Raw genomic sequence first — 19,404 nt, 5'->3', positions numbered from 1 at the left:
TTCTGCTGAGCAAAGCTCAGTGTGGGGACAGGTCTCTGTGCTGGGTCTGGGGGGGGGTCCCGGTTCCTGCTGGTGGGAGGGAGGGTGGGAACCAGCCCCGGCGGGCCCTTCCTGGCAGGACAGAGCCGGTCACGGGTCCGGCTCATCTGATTTCATTAGCGCTGAGGCGGGCAGCGGTGCCAGCCGCTGTCTGAATGCCACGAGGGCCACAGGAGGAGAAGGGGCTCTCCAGACTTGGCTGCTCACAATGCCGCCTTTCTGCCTGCTTCCCGTGCCAGCAGGAGCCGCGCTGCCGGCAGCACGCTCCTGGCCAGCCGCATCCGCCTTTCGGGCTCCGGCTTGCTCCTCTCAGCCCCCAAAACGCTCCCTCCAGCACCCCTGTGGGAAACTCCCGTGTGCCTCCCTCTCTGAGCTGGGTGTTTTGGGAAGGAGCTTTGTCACGGTCCCCGCAGCATCACCCCTTGCCTGCCGGCGCGCAGCGGGATGCGGATGCACCCAGGACCTGCTGAGTCTCCCGGCGCTCGAGGCCAGTGGAGTGGTTCGGGCTGCTGAAGGGCAGGGAGGGACAGAGCCCCGAGCAGCTGGAGCTCCCCCTGCTCCGGAGCCGGCAGCAGCCCCCGGAGAACTCCCTGGGACAGTCGGTCCCGTTGGCTGGAGCTGCTCGGAGCTGGGGTTGCTGCAGCATCGGCACCTTCGCGGGGGTCCTTGCAAAACCTTGGCAGCAGGGACCGCCGGCAGCCGGCTGGAAAGGTGGATAAAGAGGAAGGGAGCTGGTGGGAAGAGCCGGCTGCTCTTCCCTCCCCATCCCCAGCTGTTTTGCCACCTCTGGATTTTCATACCTGGCTTCTGGAGGCCAGCAGCTCCCGGCCGATGCTGCGGCTGGAGCCTTGAGCGACCTGGCTGGGCACTGGAGTTCCCCGGGAAGCACGGCCAGCTGGTGCCAGCCTGCTGGTGGCGTGATGGTGTGTAACGGGGGTACCCCAGAGGCAGCCCTGCTCAAGCAGCCAACCCCCCTCCCCCACTGCTGGCTGTCCGCTCTCCTGAGGCAAGGACGAGGCGATGAGCTGAAGGTCTCGTCCCCGCCAGCTCTGGGTGGGTGTTTGCAGGTAACATCTCAGTGGGGAGCCACAGGCATCACAGCGCGGTTTGGGTGGGAAGGGACCCTCAAAGGCCATCCAGTCCAACCTCCTGCCCTGAGCAGGGGTCTTCAGCTCGGTCAGGTTGCTGTGAGCCCCGTCCAACCTGACCTTGGGTGTTCCCAGGGATGGGGCACCCACCCCCGCTGTGGGCAGCCTGTGCCAGTGCCTCGCCGCCCCCACAAACCATTTCTTCCCGGTACCTAGCCTGGTTCTACCCTCTTTTAGTTTAAAATTGTTTCCCCGTGGTCCTGTGGCTGCAGGCCCTGCCAAAACCTCTGCCCCCACCTTTCTCACAAGCCCCCTGTAGGTGCTGGATCCCTGCACCCAGAGCCACCCTGCCCTGCGCTCAGCCCACCCGCTGCACCCACACCCCAAAGCTGGACCTGGCTGCCTGCCCCAGGATTGAGATTTCAATCTATTTAAATGTTTGAGAGTATTTTTAATTACAGGGATAGCCAGAATGCCGCCCCTGGGCATGGGAACTGTTGCCGCCAAAGGTGCTGGGTGCTGGCGGAGCGTGTGTCGGAGCTCCCGAGAGGCAGGAGCGGGGCTCTCGGCACCCTGCCCCGCACCGGGGAGGGGGTGCAACCCCTCTCCGTGCCCTTACGAGAGCGAGCCTTGGCTCCCTCCGCCCTGACCGCTGGATTTGCCACTTCTCCAGTGTCCCGGCTGGCGTTTGTCACCCGAAGCGAGCTCGGCACGGGGGAAGGGGGCACGGCAGCACAGTGTCACGCAGAGGGATGCTGGGGCAGCTGCCCAGGCACTGGAAAGCGGGAGGTTCGGGCAAGTCCCAGGGAGCCGAGAGCTGGGATTCCCTGCATGGCTCCAGCTGGATCCAAGCTGCGAGCGGCACCGGTGTCTCCGCTGTTGGATTTTGGAGGGGGGGGCTGGAAGGTGGCCCGTGGGGGTGAGCCGAGGCCAGCCCGGGGAGGGGCTCGGTGCCAGCTCCCCCGGCCACGTGGCTTTGCGATGAGGTGGTGTGACAACAGCTCGGGGGGAGCTCAGCATCCAGGGGTGCATCCTTCCTTCTTCCAATTTTTTTTTGAAGCTTCTGGGCACAGTCTGACTGCAGCTGGGCACCAACTCCCACTCCCGCCTGCGTCAGGAGCTGCCTCCCACCCAAAACACAGGTCACTCCTCTGCTCCAGCCCTGCTCGGGGGCACGCCGGCTCCATCCCAACGCCGGTGCTTCAGGGGCTCCACACCTTCCCCCCTGCGAAGCATTCCCACCCCTCCTTGCTATAGCATGAGCTGTCTCTGCTCCGGGATTATGCCCCGGTTAATGCGCAGCCGGCAGCTCCCCGGGATCCGGGCGGATGAGCGGCGCTTACAGAAATACAAGGTCACATCCATGGGCTGGAGCCAAAACAGCCCCGGCGCCCGCCTGCGGCACCCTTCCTGCGCTGGGGGGGTTTGGTCTGGGTGGTTTCGCCGCTCCTGATGCAGCGGGATAAGAGGGGGAGGATTTCTGCTTCTGAAGTGGGGTTGCTCCTAAAAGGAACCCTTCTTGCTCTGCTCAGCTCCAGCACCTGCTGAAACGCCCACGGTGCTTGCAGCAAGGTGGTGGGCATCCCGCTGCAGGCTGGGGGGAACAGACCCCAGATCAGCTTCTCCTTAGAGCCCCAGTGACTCCGAGCAAGGGCTCTCCTTGGTGCAGATGCCACCTTCCTCCCTGCTCCGCATTGCCAGTGTCACCTCGTTCCCTCCTCTGTGATAATATTGACACAAGGATCTTCTGGTGCATCCTCCACTAAGCCCCAGCAGCTGATATCCATGGCCGGGAGTTTTCAGGAGGATGCTGCAGGAGTTTGGTGGTCAAATCCCGGGAAATTGAAAGGATGGTTCTTGGTGACACCCTTCCCTTGGCCGGTGGGCTCCGTTCCTGCCAATAACGAGCTGCATGAAAACCAGCTCGCGTGGCCCGTGGTCTTGAAAGGCTTTTAAAGAAAATGCTGTTTCCATGCCCAGAGCCTCTCACCTGGTGATTTACCCCCCTCCTCAGCAAGGAATTGCGTTGGGGAATTGCTGCCAGGGGTCTCTCGCCGTGGTCGGTGCAAGTTGCTTTTTGCTGGTCCTGATTCTGTCTGGAACAATCCACCAGGTTCATCCTGGCAGTTTGGTTGCCGCAGACCCAGTATTTCATGCCCAGAACATCATGAGCCCCTTTGCTGATCCTCCAGCACTAATTCGGTGGAGATGCTGATGCAAGCACCGGGGCTTTTATATCCCCCTTGTGCTCAAAGCCCCCCGGCGGGATGCAGGGATGCAGGGCAGGGCTGGCAAGGGCGCCTGCAGAGGGGGTGGAGGTGGGAAACGCGAGGGGCTGCGCCTCCACCTTCTGCATCTCCCTGTGGGGCAGAGCTCGGACCTCCTCCAGCTTGTTCTATTCCACTTGTTTTTTTATTAAGCTGATTTATCCAAGGATTCCTACAAACTGGGGTTGCAGTTGGCTGGAAGCCTTGAGGTGGGAGATCTGGGGTGAGCAGCCTCCGAGGGGCTGGGGCATGATCCTGCATGTGATGCTCGGGTCCCCAGTCCCTGGCTGTGTTTCCGAGGAGGGCATTGCTCCGGCCGCTTTGCCCCCGTGCTTTCTTCCAGGCAGTGCAGGTATCTTTAAAGGCACTAAACCCTCATCCCTGGGTAGTTTGCTGAGAGCAAAGAGACCCCTGAGCCAGAGCTCCGTGCTACCCCCGCTGTTCGGCCTCCATCCTTACCACGTAACGAGGGGGCCCTAACGGGAGGGAGGACCCCGATGTGGAGGTCCATCACACCGCTGTATTGCTTCAGCCCGGGAATTTTCCTAGGGAGATTTCGCTGCCTTTTTCCTCCTGCAAAGCTGATTCCTTAGCTGCTGAGCCGCTTGCAAGGGGTTTTTTTTTTTGGTTGTGAGGTTGGGTCCTGTTGCTGCTTCGTGGTGAGGGCCGGTGGGTGACGGGTCAAAGGAAGGCTGGGCACGAGCCTCACCGGGGCGGTTTGGCTGAAATACCGCACGTGCCGAGAGCTGGGCAGGATTCCACGGGAGGATGGCCCCATCCACAGCTCCTGAGCCTTTTTTTTTTGGGATCCACCTGGGTTCCCTGTGTTATCATCAAGGAGCTGAACAACCTTTACCCTCTTGGCTCCAGCATCCTCAGCCCTGGTGTATTTATCAGCCCCCCGAGGTGTTTTTCATGCTCTGCTAGCAAGCAGAATGGCATCTGTGCCGGCGGCGAGGGAGGCAGGAGCACGGCTTGACCTTGGGACAGAAGGTGATGCCAGCGGTGCCCAGCCAGGCACCGCGTCCAGCGCCGCCCATCCGTGGCTGAGGCTAAATCCCCACCGGGGGCTTGCTGGTGACCTCGGGACAGCGAGGAGTCTCGCTAAGGGTTTTCCTGATGGGTTTTCAGCATCCATGTCAGGAGCTGTGGCCGAGGCGTGCCCCGTGGCTGGCAGGCTCTGCAAACCGAGCTGCCAGGCTGCTTTAAACCTCGTCCCTGCCGAGGGTCGATGCAGGCGTGAGGCAGGGAAGAGAAATGAGTATTCCGGGTCTGACTGCCCCGGTGCACGAGCTCCGGCACCCTGGCTCCGCCAGCTCCTGTGCCGCTCTCCAGCCCTGTAAGCACGGGGTTGGACACCTCTTGGCTGCGCCGCCTCGCTTAGCCGGGTGTTGTTTGGGGAGGGCTGAGTTGCAAAGCTTTGATGGGGTCCAGGTTTGGAGCGTTCCGTGGTTCTGGGTCAACGGCTCCTGCAGGGGGTGCGTGCGTTGCTGCAGGGACGCAGTGAGGGTTGGCCAGAGCCCGTGCAGGGACTCGGCTGAACTTCAGCTTTTGTTAAAATAATGGTGTAACTGCCCTGGCATCACCTCGTCCCACTGGCCGGTTGCTCTCGGGATGTAGCCTTAACCGACGGGACTGCAGCCAGGGCACCGCAGCCGGCGGCAGGGGGGCTTGGCATGGGCTGGTACCACCGAGAGCTGGGACCTGCCCTGCCCTGCACCCCCGAGGTGATGCGCTGACCCCCCTGGGGCGATGTGCTGACCCCTCTGGGGTGATGCACTGACCTCCCTGGTGATGGGGATGCACTGACCCCCCTGGGGTGATCCATTGACCTCCCTGGGGTGATGGCGATGCGCTGACCCCCCTGGGGTGATGCACTGACCCCCTGGGGCGATGCACTGACCCCCTGGGGCGATGCACTGACCCCCCTGGGGTGATGCACTGACCCCCCTGGGGCGATGCACTGACCCCCATGGGGCGATGCACTGACCCCCTGGGGCGATGCATTGACCTCCCTGGGGTGATGCACTGACCTCCCTGGGGTGATGGGGATGCGCTGACCCCCCTGGGGCGATGCACTGACCCCCCTGGGGCGATGTGCTGACCCCTCTGGAGTGATGCATTGACCTCCCTGGGGTGGTGGGGATGCAGTGACCCCCCTGGGGTGATGCATTGACACCCCGGTGCTCCCCCCCACTTCTCCATCCTGAGCGGCCAGGCTGTTGAACGCTGCTCGTGACCTCTGAGCCCCTCTTATTCCTCATCTTCTCATTCCCTCGGAGCACGAGGGCTGCTTTGTACGGACCTTTTCAGCCGCAGAGGGACTTTCTAAAGCTGCTCCCAGCCCGGGCTCCCAGTCCATCCCTGTCCCCGGTTCCCTTGCCCCGAGCCCTCGGTGGGTCAGCCCCAGGAAAGACGCCAGGACAGATGGATACCCCGCAGGCTTGGACGCCGAGCTGCCTTTTCAGCTGGAGTCACTGGAGATGCCGGCTGGCCTGGTGTCATTTGAATACTAATAAACCACACTTTTTGTTTCAACTGTAGCCCCTTTGTAAAAGCATCGGCGGGCACAATGTGGCCCCTGGGCGCTGTAATCTGCCCAGGGGAGCCAGCACAGCACATTTAATGCATTCAGAAATCAAACAGTGCTGATGGAGGGCTTTCCCCCATCCCTCTCCCCACACCGCTAGGTATTTAAAACAGCCAGCTTGGCGCTTTTCCCGCATCCCAGGTCTCAGCTGGTCCGAAATCCAGTGAGCTGCCTTGGTGCCTGGTACAAGGAAAACAAACGGGAGGTGAAACTCGCCGGGCTTAGCCCTGGGGTCTTGGGGGCAGCAGGAGTGGGGCTCCTCTGGGCCAGCACCGACGGAGAAACCGCTTCCCTGGCTGCCCTGGGAAGGCACCAATGAGGCCCCAAAGGTCTTCTGCGGTTTTTTTCCACCCTGGTTTCCTGCTTACACCTTTCAAGCTTGCCTTCCGCAAGAAGCCACATGCCAGGAGTGCCCGGCGTTCCAGGGGCAGGGCAGGGGAGGCTGCCCTGGATGGGGCAGCCAAGCTTCAGCGGGAGGGGCTTTTCCATATAGCATATGGATGTATTTCCATATATCAAACCTTTAGCCAACCTCTGGTGTCTCGGCAGCTGGCTAGCAGGGGTTTAACGCTTGGGCTGGGCATTTAGGAGCTCTCGGGAGCATCCTGCGTCAATAGGGTCGGGAACGGCTCTGCCGCCTTCTTCCTTATGGAGCCTCAGGCTTGGAGTGCGTCTTCCCTGGGAATGCCGTCGGGTTGGGATGGGCTTGTCTGGATGGGGCCGGTGGGGTCTGTCCTCCTGCCAGCAGGTGCACCCCCAGCTCAGCCACACTACCCAGGGCATCAGGACGCGTCCCAAAGATGCTGCTTCGATCCACCATCAGCTACAGGGGTGCAGAGCAAGGGCAGGAAGCACAGCCACAGCTCTGATAAGAGAGAAAAAAAAAAAAAAAAAGGAAAAAAAAAAGAATAGAAAAAGTATTTAATATTACCCTCGTACTTGTCCGGCGGGGGCAGTGATGTTGCTGAGAGGGACCTGCCGAGTTAAATGGTTGTTCTTGTCTGGCTCCCGCAGAGGATGGGGACTTCTTGGCGCTGGATCTTGGTGGCACCAATTTCCGTGTGCTGAGGGTGAAGGTGTCCGACAATGGTCTGCAGAAGGTGGAGATGGAGAATCAGATCTACGCCATCCCCGAGGAGCTCATGCGAGGCAGTGGGGTGCAGGTGGGCACAACCTCTCTCTCCCCTCCCCCTCCCCGCTCCCCTGGGCAGCCCCCCAGCTGCAGGGCTTCCCCTGGGGGGGGACCACCCGTCTGGGGGTGGTTCTGCCTGAAGGGAGGGCTGGGGTCACCCCAAGACCCCCAGCTGTGCCACGGGGCGGGAGCGGGACTGTGCACCCTGTTGCTGCCTTGCCCAGCAGGGTGCCAGTAGAGCCTTGCTTTCTTTTGCCTGGAACCAGTACGGTTCCTGACACCCAGTACGGTGATGGGTGAGGACCGTGGAGGTGGGGGGTGGGTGGTGGAGCGAGTCCCTCAGGCGGGCAGGGATGCAGGTGCTGCGCTGGGGCATCGCCTCAGCCAGCGCTCACTCACTGCCTTGTTTTCAGCTGTTTGACCACATCGCCGAGTGCTTGGCCAACTTCATGGAGAAACTGAAAATCAAGGACAAGAAACTTCCCCTGGGGTTCACCTTCTCCTTCCCGTGTCACCAGACCAAGCTGGATGAGGTGAGGGAGGGTCTTGCCTCCTCTGGGGCTTGCGGGGATGCAGTGGGATGGGGGCAAGCTCTCGCTGGGGGCAGTAGTTGTCCCACGCCAATTTAGCTTTGTGCTTTTAATTAGGCTGATTGGGTAGTGTGTAAGGTCTCGGTGCTGAGGGGAGCGCAGGATGTGCCCTGGGGCTTGCAGGGGTCTGGGAGGAGGAGGATGCTTCCACAGAAAGCGGCGGTCTGTGCTCTGCCGGTGGCTCAAGGAGAGCGGCTGCGGCAGGGAGAGCAGCTCCAGCAGCCCAGACGTGCCGAGCATCACATCCCCGTCATGCAGCCGGCGCGGGGAGTGGGGGGGGGGGCACCCACCCGGCTGCTCGCCACGCTCCGAGCAGCCGGGAATCGATGGCTGTCAGCTCCGCTCAGCCGCACCGGCTCTGCGCCGGGAGCTGGTGACCTCGCTGGGAGGCTGAGCATCGCGGCGGCCAAGGCACGTGGCCCCTCTCCTGCCACCCACGGCCGCTGCCGGGCTCTCGCTGCCGTGGAGGGGGGGGCCCGGTGCTTTCCTTGCCCTTATCTCACCCGGCTCCTGGGCAGGATTGGAAAGGAGGACGGCTCCATGGCGCGCTGGCGATGCGGCACGTCCTCGGCGTTTTGTACCGGGGCTGGGGCAAGTCGCGCTCCTGTGCCCGAGCGGGTTCGACAAAAGTAACGAGGAAGAAGGTTAACGCTTTCCTCGTGGTAGGGGTGGGGGCTGTAGGAACAAAAAAATAAAAAATAGAGAAGCTGGGAGAGGAAGCGTCTGTCCCTGGTGGCCTGGTCCGGTTTGTTCTCTCCGTGCCTCAGTTTCCCCGTCTGCAAGCAGGGCGGGTGTTTGCCTCGCTGAGGCACCCGCGGCTCCAGGCTCGGAGATTTTGGACACAATCGAGTCCCCTCCCCCTCCCAAGGCTCCGCTCAGCCCCCGGCCGGGCGCTGCGATGGCTCTGCCGGGTGGGGACGCAGCCGGTGCCCCTGGCTGCGGTGGGCAGCGAGACCCCCATCCCGCGGGGAGGGGTCACGGAGCGCTCCGTAGGGTGGGGAACAGGTTTTGCCCCAGGGCTTCATAAAACCCAGTCGCAGGAATCACGGTCCCTCCTGCCAGCGGGAGCAAGGAGCTACTCCCCCGCTGTTTCACGGCCATAAACTTTATTAGCGCAGGGACGCGGACAGCAGGGGCTGTCTGCTGAGCGCTCCGCCTTGCTCTTCCTCCGTAGAGCATCCTCGTGACGTGGACGAAGGGGTTCAAGTGCAGCAGCGTGGAGGGGAAGGACGTGGTGTCGATGCTGCGCAAGTCCATCAAGAAAAGAGGGGTGAGAGGGGAGGTCTTGGGCAGGTCTGTCACCTCCTGGGTGGTGGGACGGGGGCGCGTGGTTCCCTGGGGCAGGGTGCTACGGCCCCCTCCCCGTGGCAGCAGAGATGCTTCTGTTCTGGCCGCGCTGGCTCAGTCTCTCCTCTCCACCACCTCAGGACTTTGACATTGACATTGTGGCCGTGGTGAACGACACTGTTGGGACCATGATGACCTGCGGCTACGACGATCACAACTGCGAAGTCGGCCTCATCGTTGGTGAGCTGCAGCAAGGGGGGAGAAGGGGGGTCCGTCTGCCCCTGGGGACCACGTTTCTTGCAGGTTTCAGGGTCTTTTTGGGGAAAAAGAAAGGGGATAGCGGTGTTAGAACACCAGCATTGCCCGATGGTTGGTTTCATCCATCTTCACTTTCTATAGTGCGTGGGGCCGGTGCTAGTTATGGGGGATAGGGGGAAGGCGGCATCGTCTCTCACCGCGCCCCCCGTGCGTGGCTCAGGTACCGGCACCAACGCCTGTTACATGGAGGAGATGAGGCACATTGACCTGGTGGAAGGGGACGAAGGTCGGATGTGCATCAACATGGAGTGGGGGGCCTTCGGCGACGACGGCACGCTCAACGACATCCGGACGGAGTTCGACCGCGAGATAGACATGGGCTCGCTCAACCCTGGCAAACAATTGTGAGCAGATTCTTGGCTTCGGCTCAGGCGCGAGGTTTGCTCTGCATTGTCCGTCCTCCCATTGCGCTGGCAGTGGGACCAAAGAGGTTGTCCTAGCTAACTAGGTCACCGCGTCCTCCGCTGTGCCAGCTGCACCAATGCAGACAGGGGCTTGTGTCACGAATTGGGGTTGGTGCGCCCAACTGAACCGCTCGGCACCCGCTTCCCTTGGGAGCCCGTCACTTGGATGTGTTGGTTTCTCTTTCTTCCCCCAGCCGATGAAGTTGTCCGCCAGCCGAGGCAAACACCACCACCTAATGTCCATATCCACATCCTACAGACCTCCCGTTCCCCTGGCGGGTGGGATTTGGGGGTGGCGGGTGTCTCTGCAGACCCCGGGGCCCCCTCAGGTAGCCATAAGCTCTCCTTGCAGAGCGGTGGTTATGTCAGCATGGCTTTATGTTCTCAGTGATGGGATAAGCTGCTCTGGGAAGGGATTACCTCGATTGCGTTCGGGCCTGGAAGGCTGCCAAGTGTTTTTAAGGTCAGATGGTGGCCACCTCGCAGGACACGTAGCCAGGCAAGTCCATCTTGTGCTTCCCCCGTCGGCAGGTTTGAGAAGATGATCAGCGGGATGTACATGGGAGAGCTGGTCAGGCTCATCCTGGTGAAGATGGCCAAGGAGGGGCTCTTGTTTGGAGGGAGGCTCACCCCAGATCTGCTCACCACCGGCCACTTTGAGACCAGATATGTCTCTGCTATTGAGAAGTAAGTAGGATCCGGATGGTTTCCTGGGGTCCCACCCATCCCCTGACATCTGCACGGTGGGAAAACGGGCCCCGTCCCTGGGCTATCCTCAGGGAAGCCTGGGACACTTGGGATGGCAGAAGTTGGGTTTCCAGGCACGAATCCTTCTTTGTTCTTTGCTGCACAGGGAGAAAGAAGGGCTGCAGAAAGCCCACGAGATCCTCACCAAGCTGGGGCTGGAGCCATCTCATGAGGACTGTGTGGCCACCCACCGCATCTGCCAGATTGTTTCCACCCGCTCGGCCAACCTGTGCGGGGCCACCCTGGCAGCCGTGCTGCAGCGCATCAAGGAGAACAAGGGGGTGGACCGCCTGCGCTCCACCGTCGGCGTCGATGGCTCCGTCTACAAGAAGCATCCTCAGTGAGTGCACAAGGATAGGCAAGGCTGGCGGGGAGAGAGGGTGAGCGAGCCCAGATCTGTTCCTGCAGCAGCGGGTAAAGCTTGGCACAAGCAGAGCATCTCCAGATGTTCCCCTGGGCACCTCCGTTTGGATCCCAAAGGGGCCCCAGTCATTTACAGCCCTGGAGGGTCACGTCACCCATGGTGGCATCGTGCTCAGGTCCTCTCTCCTCTTCCGTAGCTTTGCCCGGCGCCTCCACAAGACGGTGCGGAAGCTGCTGCCAGACTGCGAGATCCGTTTCGTGAGGTCGGAAGATGGAAGTGGCAAAGGGGCAGCCATGGTGACGGCGGTGGCCTACAGGCTGGCCGCCCAGCACAAGGCACGCCAGAAGATTTTGGAGGCGCTCAAGCTGAGCCATGAGCAGCTCCTGGAGGTGAAGCAAAGGATGAGGATGGAGATGGACAAGGGGCTGGGCAAGGAGACGCATGCAGAGGCAACGGTGAAAATGCTGCCCACCTACGTGTGCTCGACTCCGGACGGGACAGGTAACGTACCACAAAGCCCACGTGTGTCCTGCGTAGGGCGGAGAGCCGGTGTCGCTGCTCCCAGCATCTGCCCCGCTTAGGGAAGGGCTGGGACCTCTGCCGTGGCCAGCTCCCACTCTTCACGGTAGGGGTAGCACAAAGCTTCCCAGCCTCCAGCACGATCCTGGGACAAGCGGCCGAGCCTCCAGGACGTTCTGGGCTTGACTCCACACGACGCCTGGCTTTGTGGCTTTCGCTGCTGTAGGTTTCTCACCACCATTGTCCCGGCTGGTGCTCCCAGTTCCGTCAGTGGCTTGGGCGTGCGCCTGCCCCTCGGTGTGCAGCCCCGTGATCGCCCCAAGTCTGGAGCGAACCTCTCCATCACCTCCCTGCCTGCACCTGCTGCTCTCCATTCCCAGCCACCTCTTGGTTTCTGGTCCTCTCCCAGGAAGCGGGCAGCTTGGGATCACCTTCGTGCCACGTTCGGGATGCCCCTTGCCGGGATCGCTCTCCTCATGGTTCTCCCTTGGGTTTCAGAAAAAGGAGATTTCCTTGCCCTGGACCTGGGAGGCACCAATTTCCGTGTGCTGCTGGTGCGTGTGAGGAACGGGATGAGGCGCGGCGTCGAGATGCACAACAAGATCTACTCCATCCCGGTGGAGGTCATGCAGGGCACGGGAGAGGAGGTGAGGACGGGCAGCTGGAGGTGGGAAACTGGGGCGTCTTCCCTGGGGGAGCAGCAGAAGTGGCAGGCGGGGGTGCTGGCTGACCATGGGGGCTGGTTTTGCCTTGCTCTGCTTTTCCGGGATGCCAAACCAGGAGCGGAGAAGGCTGGTGCTCTCCTGCCTTTAGAGCAGCGAGTTCTGCCCAAGGCTCCGGCGTTCGGAAGGTGCTTTCGGAAACTTGAGACTGGTTTTTAGGTTAGAAATGGTGTGATTGCCAGGCATCGCTGAGCCTCCCCGCATCCCACACACTCCGCGAGGGCAGATAAGCGTCATCCCCGTTTCCCAGATAGAGAAACCACAACACAAGCGGTGGGAGACATCTCCAGAGTTTTATTTGCAGATGGAATGAGTTTTGCAAACCGCTGCAGGCGGTGCTTGGGGGCTGGGAGTGCTTGTAGCAGACGGGCTCTGGGGGTGCCTTGCAGAGGGACCGGACTCCTGTGCCACCCCAGGGAGCTGGTCACCTCCCGGCTGGCCGCTCCGTCCCTCCTGGGCGCAGTGCGGGCACGGCAAGGCGGAGGTATCTCGGGATAGACCGCGTTGTCGGTGGGGAGGGGGATGGAAAGGAGCGGCCACCGCTCTGTTCAGAGCCCTGTTGGCTGGGGGTTGGATCAGCATCTCCAGCAGGTCGGGCAGGCTGGCACCCCCGCGTCCCTCCCTGCAATGGTGACGTCTCCCTTTGGCTTTGCGCATCCAGCTCTTTGACCACATTGTCCACTGCATCTCCGACTTCCTGGAATACATGGGAATGAAGGGTGTATCGCTCCCGCTCGGATTCACCTTCTCCTTCCCTTGCCAGCAGACCAACCTGGACGAGGTAAGCCCAGCCCAGCCGGTGGCACACGTTTGGTACCCAGGCCTGGCTGAAAAGCCAAAGCCCACTGGGAGCTCCAGTGACCGTGTGGCAGGTCAGGCAGAGACCCCAAGGAGGGGAAGGGGGGAGGGGGGGCTCGGTGCTGCCGGTGCTCCTGGAAAAGCCCCCTTGCTGCATCAAAGCAAACACAGGTGCCTTGAGCCCTGGGGACAGCCCAGCTGCGATGTGCCCTCCCTGTGCCGGCAGCATCCACCGGGAGCGGCTGGACCTGGGGGCTGCCCGTGTTTCCCCCCCACCGGCGCCGGGTGGGTCACCGCCGGGTGTTTGCTCCACAGGGGATTCTTCTGAAGTGGACAAAAGGTTTCAAGGCGACCGGCTGCGAAGGAGAAGATGTGGTAAACCTGCTGAAGGAGGCAATTCACAGGAGGGAGGTGAGCGTCCACGTCGCTGCGAGGAGCCGGCTCCTTGCTCCCACATCCCGGCTGGCCTCGGCATCTTTAATTGGCCTGTCAAGCAAATTAATGGGCTGCGCGCAGGGCTAATGAGTGTCTGAATTTTAACAGCCACGCTTAGTCATCACTAGATGTTGGATTTTCAGACCCTGGAGCTAAGAGCTGGCTTGTGGCCAGGGCTGGAGCAGACTCTTCTCGCCGCGAGTTAGGGGGCCATGCGAGCACCCCCCCCCCTGTGCAGCCCCCCAAAGCCCCTGCCCTGGGGGCTCCCGTGGCTGCACCTGGAGGTCTGAGCACCCACCTGCGGGGACACGGGGCTGCGGGAGGCTGTGGGTGCCTGGAGGGCTCCCTCGCTCAGCGGACGGGTCCTTTCCACAGGGTGGGGGCAGAGGTAGCGAGCTCCGTCCTCGGGGAATAACGCCCGCCATCCCACCCCTCTGCAGGAATTTGACCTGGATGTGGTCGCGGTGGTCAATGACACCGTTGGCACCATGATGACCTGCGGGTACGAAGATCCGTATTGCGAAGTTGGGCTGATAGTCGGTGAGGACTGAAACTTTCTGAGGTTGTTCCTCTGCCCGCGGTCCCAAACGCGCTCCCGTGGGATGCTCCGGGCTTCGGGGGGGGTCTGAGGGCTGTTATCCTGCGTACGCGCCCCGCTTCTGCGGCAGCCCCCTTGGAAGATGCTCCTCTCCCTGCAGGCACAGGCAGCAACGCCTGCTACATGGAGGAGATGAGGAACGTGGAGCTGGTGGAAGGGGAGGAGGGCAGGATGTGCGTCAACATGGAGTGGGGGGCGTTTGGTGACAGCGGGTGCCTGGATGACATACGGACGGAGTTCGACTTGGCAGTGGATGAGCTGTCCCTCAACCCTGGCAAGCAAAGGTGCGTGGTGGCTTTGAGGGGGTGGGAGGGGACCCCCTGGGGGGGTGGGTGTCCAGGGACGGGTTGGTGCTGCCCCACCAGCCTCTTGGAGGAGCGTCAGGCGATGAGGAGCAGGGCAGCGTCTGGCTTTGCGACACACCGGTGTGTCCCTTGTCCCCTGCCCGCAGCGTGGGGATGGCACCGCTCCGGGGTGTCAGACCGGGGGGCTGCGCCAAAGGCAGAGCTGCGGTCCCCACCTGGACCCCCTGTCCCTTCCCACCCTCATGTCCAGCCTTGCCCTCTCCTGCCCAGGTTCGAGAAGATGATCAGCGGGATGTACCTGGGGGAGATTGTCCGAAACATCCTGATGGATTTCACCAAGCGAGGGCTGCTCTTCCGGGGACGCATCTCCGAGAGGCTGAAGACCAGGGGGATCTTTGAGACCAAGTTCCTGTCCCAGATAGAGAGGTGAGGTCCAGCAGGTGGGACAGGCGCCAGCTCTGCCCTTACAGCTGCACCTCAGAGATGGAGTTTGGGGAAAGCGTTTGCGGGGCTTTTGGGAGCAACCCCAGGCGCTTGGCCCGGAGCTGGGGTGACCTGGGGTGGTGCAATGCAGGTGGGTCAGCAAAACCCGCGGGGTCCTGACAGCGCCGGAGCCGAAAGGCAGGGAAACTGTGTGGGGCTTGTGGCACAGGCGCCTCTGCACCCTCTGCCTGGGACAGGGGAGCCACAGGTTAAACAGGTGTCGTGTGGTGACAGTGACGGCATCCACGCCAGTGGCTTTGTCCTGATGTAGCCTCGCGGATCAGGGGGCGGCAGAGCCACCTCCAGGTCTGAAAGCTGGGGGTAGCGGGGAGGTGTGAGCCCCCGGGCTCTGCAGGGTGTAGGTAAGAAAGGGGGAGCCTGAGCTTGTGTCACCCCAGTTGCTCCATCTGCTAATGCTGCCTGGCCCTGGTGTCCTCCCCAGCGACTGCCTAGCCCTGCTCCAGGTCCGCTCCATCCTCCAGCACCTCGGCCTGGAGACCACGTGCGACGACAGCATCATCGTGAAGGAGGTGTGCACGGTGGTGGCGCGGCGGGCGGCTCAGCTCTGCGGGGCCGGCATGGCAGCCGTGGTGGACAAGATCCGGGAGAACCGCGGGTTGGACTTCCTCAAGGTCACAGTCGGCGTGGATGGGACGCTCTACAAGCTGCACCCTCAGTGAGTTGCTCGGTGGCGCGGTTGTCCCCCGAGGAGGCTCGTGCTGGGGCATCTGCCCATCTTGGGGTGCCAAGAGGCAGTGTCGGAAGCTTCGCAGGGCAGTTGGAGAGGAGAGGAGAGGAGACGTTTTAGGGTCTCGAGGACTGCTGGTGCTGAGCTGGACTCTGCCAAGGCACAGCCAGAACCCCAGAGGATGGGATGCTGGGGCAGATACCCCGCGGCACCTGAGGCCAGGTGGTCCCAGAGGTGGCGAACGGGTTCAGCCAGGGGTCCAGAGCATCAGGCAAAGTCACGGGGACGGGACGGGTCTAACCCCCGACATCGGTCCATGGCCAGGTGGAAATAGGGTTCTGCCCGAGCTGGGGGCTGATGCTCCGGGGATGCTGTTGCTCAGGGAGGCACTAACGGCACAGGGCTGAGCCTAAGCGGGGCAGGGGGCTCTGGCGACCCCCCGGTGAGGCTGCTCAGGGCTGTTAAGGTTTATTAGTGCCTTGGGGGCTCGGCGGGCCTGGGGAAGGGGCTGAGCAGAGGGAGGGCACGGTTATGTTGCGGGCTGGGGCTGAAGTGTGGAGCCTGACGCTTTCCAGCGCCACAAACCCGGCAGCTTCTCGCCATCCCTCCTGCTCCGTGTCCGTAGCCGCTGGGATGGGTACGATGGGCACCAGCACCACGATGGGTGCGAAGCGCTTTGTGCCTGGTGGGGCTGGTGCCTGCAGCCCAGGGCAGGTTAAATCGGTGTCTCTCCCCACTGTGCCCCGCAGCTTCTCCACCGTCATGCATGAAACGGTGAAGCAGTTGTCTCCCAAGTGCGAAGTCACCTTCCTGCAGTCGGAAGACGGCAGCGGCAAGGGTGCAGCGCTCATCACGGCGGTGGCCTGCCGCATCCGGGAGGCCGGCCAGCGGTAGGAGGAAGGAGGTTTGCCGAAGAGCTTGGTTTCAGCAAAACCAGGACGTTTTCCCCCCACCCCGGTCCCCCCCCCTGCTCCGTACACACACACACACGTGGCCTCCCCTTGCAAGCAGCCTCGTAGCTTTACTTGTTCTCTCGAGATCCCACCAGTGGGGCTGGAGATGCTGTGTGCTTTGTGTAAAGTGTTGTCTTAGGAGTTTCATTGCATGCCATAAAACCGCGTGTCAAGTAAAGCTAAAAGCGTCTTCTGGCTGTCTCCCTACATCTCCAGTTAGAGCTGGACCTGCTCCACTCGCAGCTGCCCCCCACCGCTCCCACCTCTTCCCTCGCGGCAGAAAGGATAACGCTAGCACCATCCAGACACTGCATTGTCACTTTACCGTAACTAGTACCTATTTATGTACGTCGGAGTTGTAGCGTGTCCGTGCTGTAGGAAGCAAACCTCTTTTTAAGATTGGGCTAAAGACCTCCGTTAGGCTTTTACCCTGATCAAGGCTGTATTATTTCCATGAAAGTCATGGTGACTCTTAAAGCACAGGGTGCAGAATTCCAGCCGGCGTGTTCCAAGCCTGTGCTGAGAGATACCAAGTATCTCTGTTGGTGAGCGAACATTAAAAGAACCTGCTGGATCCCGGCGAGAGGTGCCCCTCTGACTGCTCCAGCAGAGCACGTGCCTGGAAATAATTGGGGACTCAGGGTCTAATCCCATTTCCCGACCTCTCACCCGCACCCTAAATAGAGCGTAGGAACGTGGCACGTACGTATGGTTGCGTTACACCCCCTGGAAACCACTAGCACCCTTCCCCGGTGCACGTGTGGAGGCGAGGAGCTGCCACCGCGATGGGGGTCTTTCCCCTACACCCCCACCCCACCCCCCACCCCAAATGTCGTGGCCGTGTGTCTACACGTGGCGCCGTGAGTCTGGTTTGCTTCTTGTCTGTGAAATAGTTCTGCGTCTTCAGCCTTTTAGGTGACACCTGGTTTTATGTACACTGTATATTTATGTTTCGAGAGATCTTACGTCTTTTTATGTACATAGTCTCGGGTGGGCGGGGGTATATTGCTTAGTTTTGAATTTACCTTTAAATGTCGTTTAAGAACAGTAGAATAATTCTATTTTTTTTTCTCGTGTTATGTTTTAATTGAAAATTTTCTTGGGGTAGACTGGAGAAAGAGACCCAGATTCCTGAGGACAGCTGTACCAGAGGTTTGGGCATTCTGAATTTATCACCAGAACAAAAGGGAAAGCAGAAAGCCAGGGATGCGATGGCCGGGAGCTGCTGCAGTGGAGCTTTCGGGATTAGGCTGGCGGTGACCTAAGGAGAGGTTTTATTTTGTCCCCCCGCCCTCCCCAGCCTGCTTTGTGCTCGAAGGGCACATCGATCCCTATTGCAGCACCTGCTGAAATAACCCGGGGCTCTGCCGGGACCCGCGTCCCAGCCCATATCTCTGGCACCAGCATCCCGGTCCCACACGCGCCAGGCACAGACACGGGCGCTCCAGCGCTGCTGGCATGGGGGCTCGCGGTGAGGCGCCGGCAACGGCAGCCTCGGCTCATTTGATGAAGTTAGCAGCAATAATTGGTGTCACCTCATTTCCATTTGGCATCCTCAGGGCTGTTTGTGAGCGTGCCCAGGGACGCGTGTGCCCAGGGACGCGTGTGCCCAGGGCTGCGCGTGCCCGGGGATGTGTGTGCCCAGGGATGTGTGTGCCCAGGGATGCGCGTGCCCGTGGCGTCACGTTGTGCGCTGCAGGGAAAAGCGGCGAATAATTTTTGCTGTCAGAAAAGCCTCCGGCTGAACGAAACGCTGCCCCAGGCAGCAGAGGCGTACAGGTGGGGGTGGGTGTGTTTTTGTAAATATTTAGCAGGAGATAATGAAATTCCAGTGATGTACAAAAAAAAATTAAAATATAATAATTAATAATTCCCACAAACAGATCTTCTTCAGTTTGGAGGACAGATTTTTTTTGTCTATTTTTATGTATATTTTTATACTGCTTGGGGGAACCTCATTACCAAAAGTCTCTTCTATGTTGGGGGTCAAGTTCAGTAGCACAATTTTAAATGCAAAAATGATCTTTGGGCATTTTAAATGCTTATTTTTTTATAAGCCTCAAGACAACTATAACAAATAAAATCTGTGTATAGAAATGCTGTAAGAAACCAAGTTTAGTGGAAGTTTTAGAAGATGTTCAATAAATTTTGGAAGACGGTACAGAAATCCTCTCGTTCGGTACCAAGCAGTTGTGTGTGATTCTTTCCTCAGAAAACCAGCATTTTGCCGGCTGCAGACCCAGCCGGGGATGGTTTCACCGGCTGCACCGCGCAGAAGGTGCCACTGGTATTTTTGTGCTCTCGCCCGGCCGTGCCCCGCGTGGCATCCATAGGTTTCCGTGGCTCAGCAGCTCCGGCGCGTACAGCCGTGGTTTTGGGGAGCGCGGGCAGCCCTGCGTTGGCCGCTGCGGCGCGGCGGAGCATCCCAAAGGGTGAGGCGGGTGGCCGGGTACCTGGTTAGCAGGGGTGGGGGGAGCGGGGGGGAGCGTGAACCCCTCGCCTCCCTCCGCGGCGGGGGATGCGCTGTGGCTTGGCAGCGGCAGGGTTAGCTGGCGGGGGGACGGCGCATTGCCCGGCGAACAAAGGCAGGGCAAGGTGGTGCTGGAGCCACTGCAGCATCTCTGGCAGAGCTGGAGCTCCAGGAGACGGAGCTGAACTTGCCCTGAGGTCATGGAGCATCGCTGGCTGGGTTGGGCAAGGGGTACCCACCCAGGTGCCCACCATGAGGTCTCCAAAATGCTTGAAAGCTTTTGCTTCCCCGTTGCTTTTGGCTCGGAGTAAAGCAGGGTCTGAAGTGTTCCCAGTTAAAAAGCAACAGGTGAAGTGCTACAAGACACCCGTTACCCTGCGGCTGCAGGTGCGCCCGTGGCCGGGGGAAAGGTTTTGTTTTGCCACTTGGAGAAGTTTGTGCTCCGTTTTGTCTCCAAGGGGATAAGGCAGCAGGGATGTCGCCGTATGCTCTGGTGGTAACGGACGGGGGTCTGTAACCGCGCACCAAAACGTTGCCATGGGGCATTGTGTGGATGTGCTTAAAAAAAGAAGGGGAGCTGAAACCCTGGCTGCTGCTGGGAGGGGAA

At 60.8% G+C, this 19,404-nt stretch overlaps 1 protein-coding gene across 1 annotated transcript in view; it reads left to right on the top strand.

Annotated features, from left to right (window-relative positions):
- Positions 1 to 18,509, top strand: part of HK2 (hexokinase 2) — a 28,088-nt gene extending 9,579 nt beyond the window's left edge. Inside the window, exons 3-18 of the mRNA XM_055820158.1 lie at positions 6,999 to 7,147; positions 7,530 to 7,649; positions 8,881 to 8,976; positions 9,134 to 9,233; positions 9,472 to 9,655; positions 10,247 to 10,402; positions 10,569 to 10,802; positions 11,023 to 11,327; positions 11,844 to 11,992; positions 12,729 to 12,848; positions 13,181 to 13,276; positions 13,741 to 13,840; positions 13,999 to 14,182; positions 14,474 to 14,629; positions 15,129 to 15,362; positions 16,124 to 18,509. Of these exons, the coding sequence (XP_055676133.1) occupies positions 6,999 to 7,147; positions 7,530 to 7,649; positions 8,881 to 8,976; positions 9,134 to 9,233; positions 9,472 to 9,655; positions 10,247 to 10,402; positions 10,569 to 10,802; positions 11,023 to 11,327; positions 11,844 to 11,992; positions 12,729 to 12,848; positions 13,181 to 13,276; positions 13,741 to 13,840; positions 13,999 to 14,182; positions 14,474 to 14,629; positions 15,129 to 15,362; positions 16,124 to 16,268 (2,528 nt within the window). The 3' untranslated portion in view covers positions 16,269 to 18,509. The remainder of the gene's footprint in view (positions 1 to 6,998; positions 7,148 to 7,529; positions 7,650 to 8,880; positions 8,977 to 9,133; positions 9,234 to 9,471; positions 9,656 to 10,246; positions 10,403 to 10,568; positions 10,803 to 11,022; positions 11,328 to 11,843; positions 11,993 to 12,728; positions 12,849 to 13,180; positions 13,277 to 13,740; positions 13,841 to 13,998; positions 14,183 to 14,473; positions 14,630 to 15,128; positions 15,363 to 16,123) is intronic.
- The last annotated feature ends 895 nt before the right edge of the window (positions 18,510 to 19,404 follow it).

Source organism: Falco peregrinus, chromosome 17 (genome assembly GCF_023634155.1).
Source record: "Falco peregrinus isolate bFalPer1 chromosome 17, bFalPer1.pri, whole genome shotgun sequence".
In the NCBI taxonomy this organism is placed as follows: domain Eukaryota; kingdom Metazoa; phylum Chordata; class Aves; order Falconiformes; family Falconidae; genus Falco; species Falco peregrinus.
This window is presented reverse-complemented; position numbering and strand designations above follow the sequence as displayed.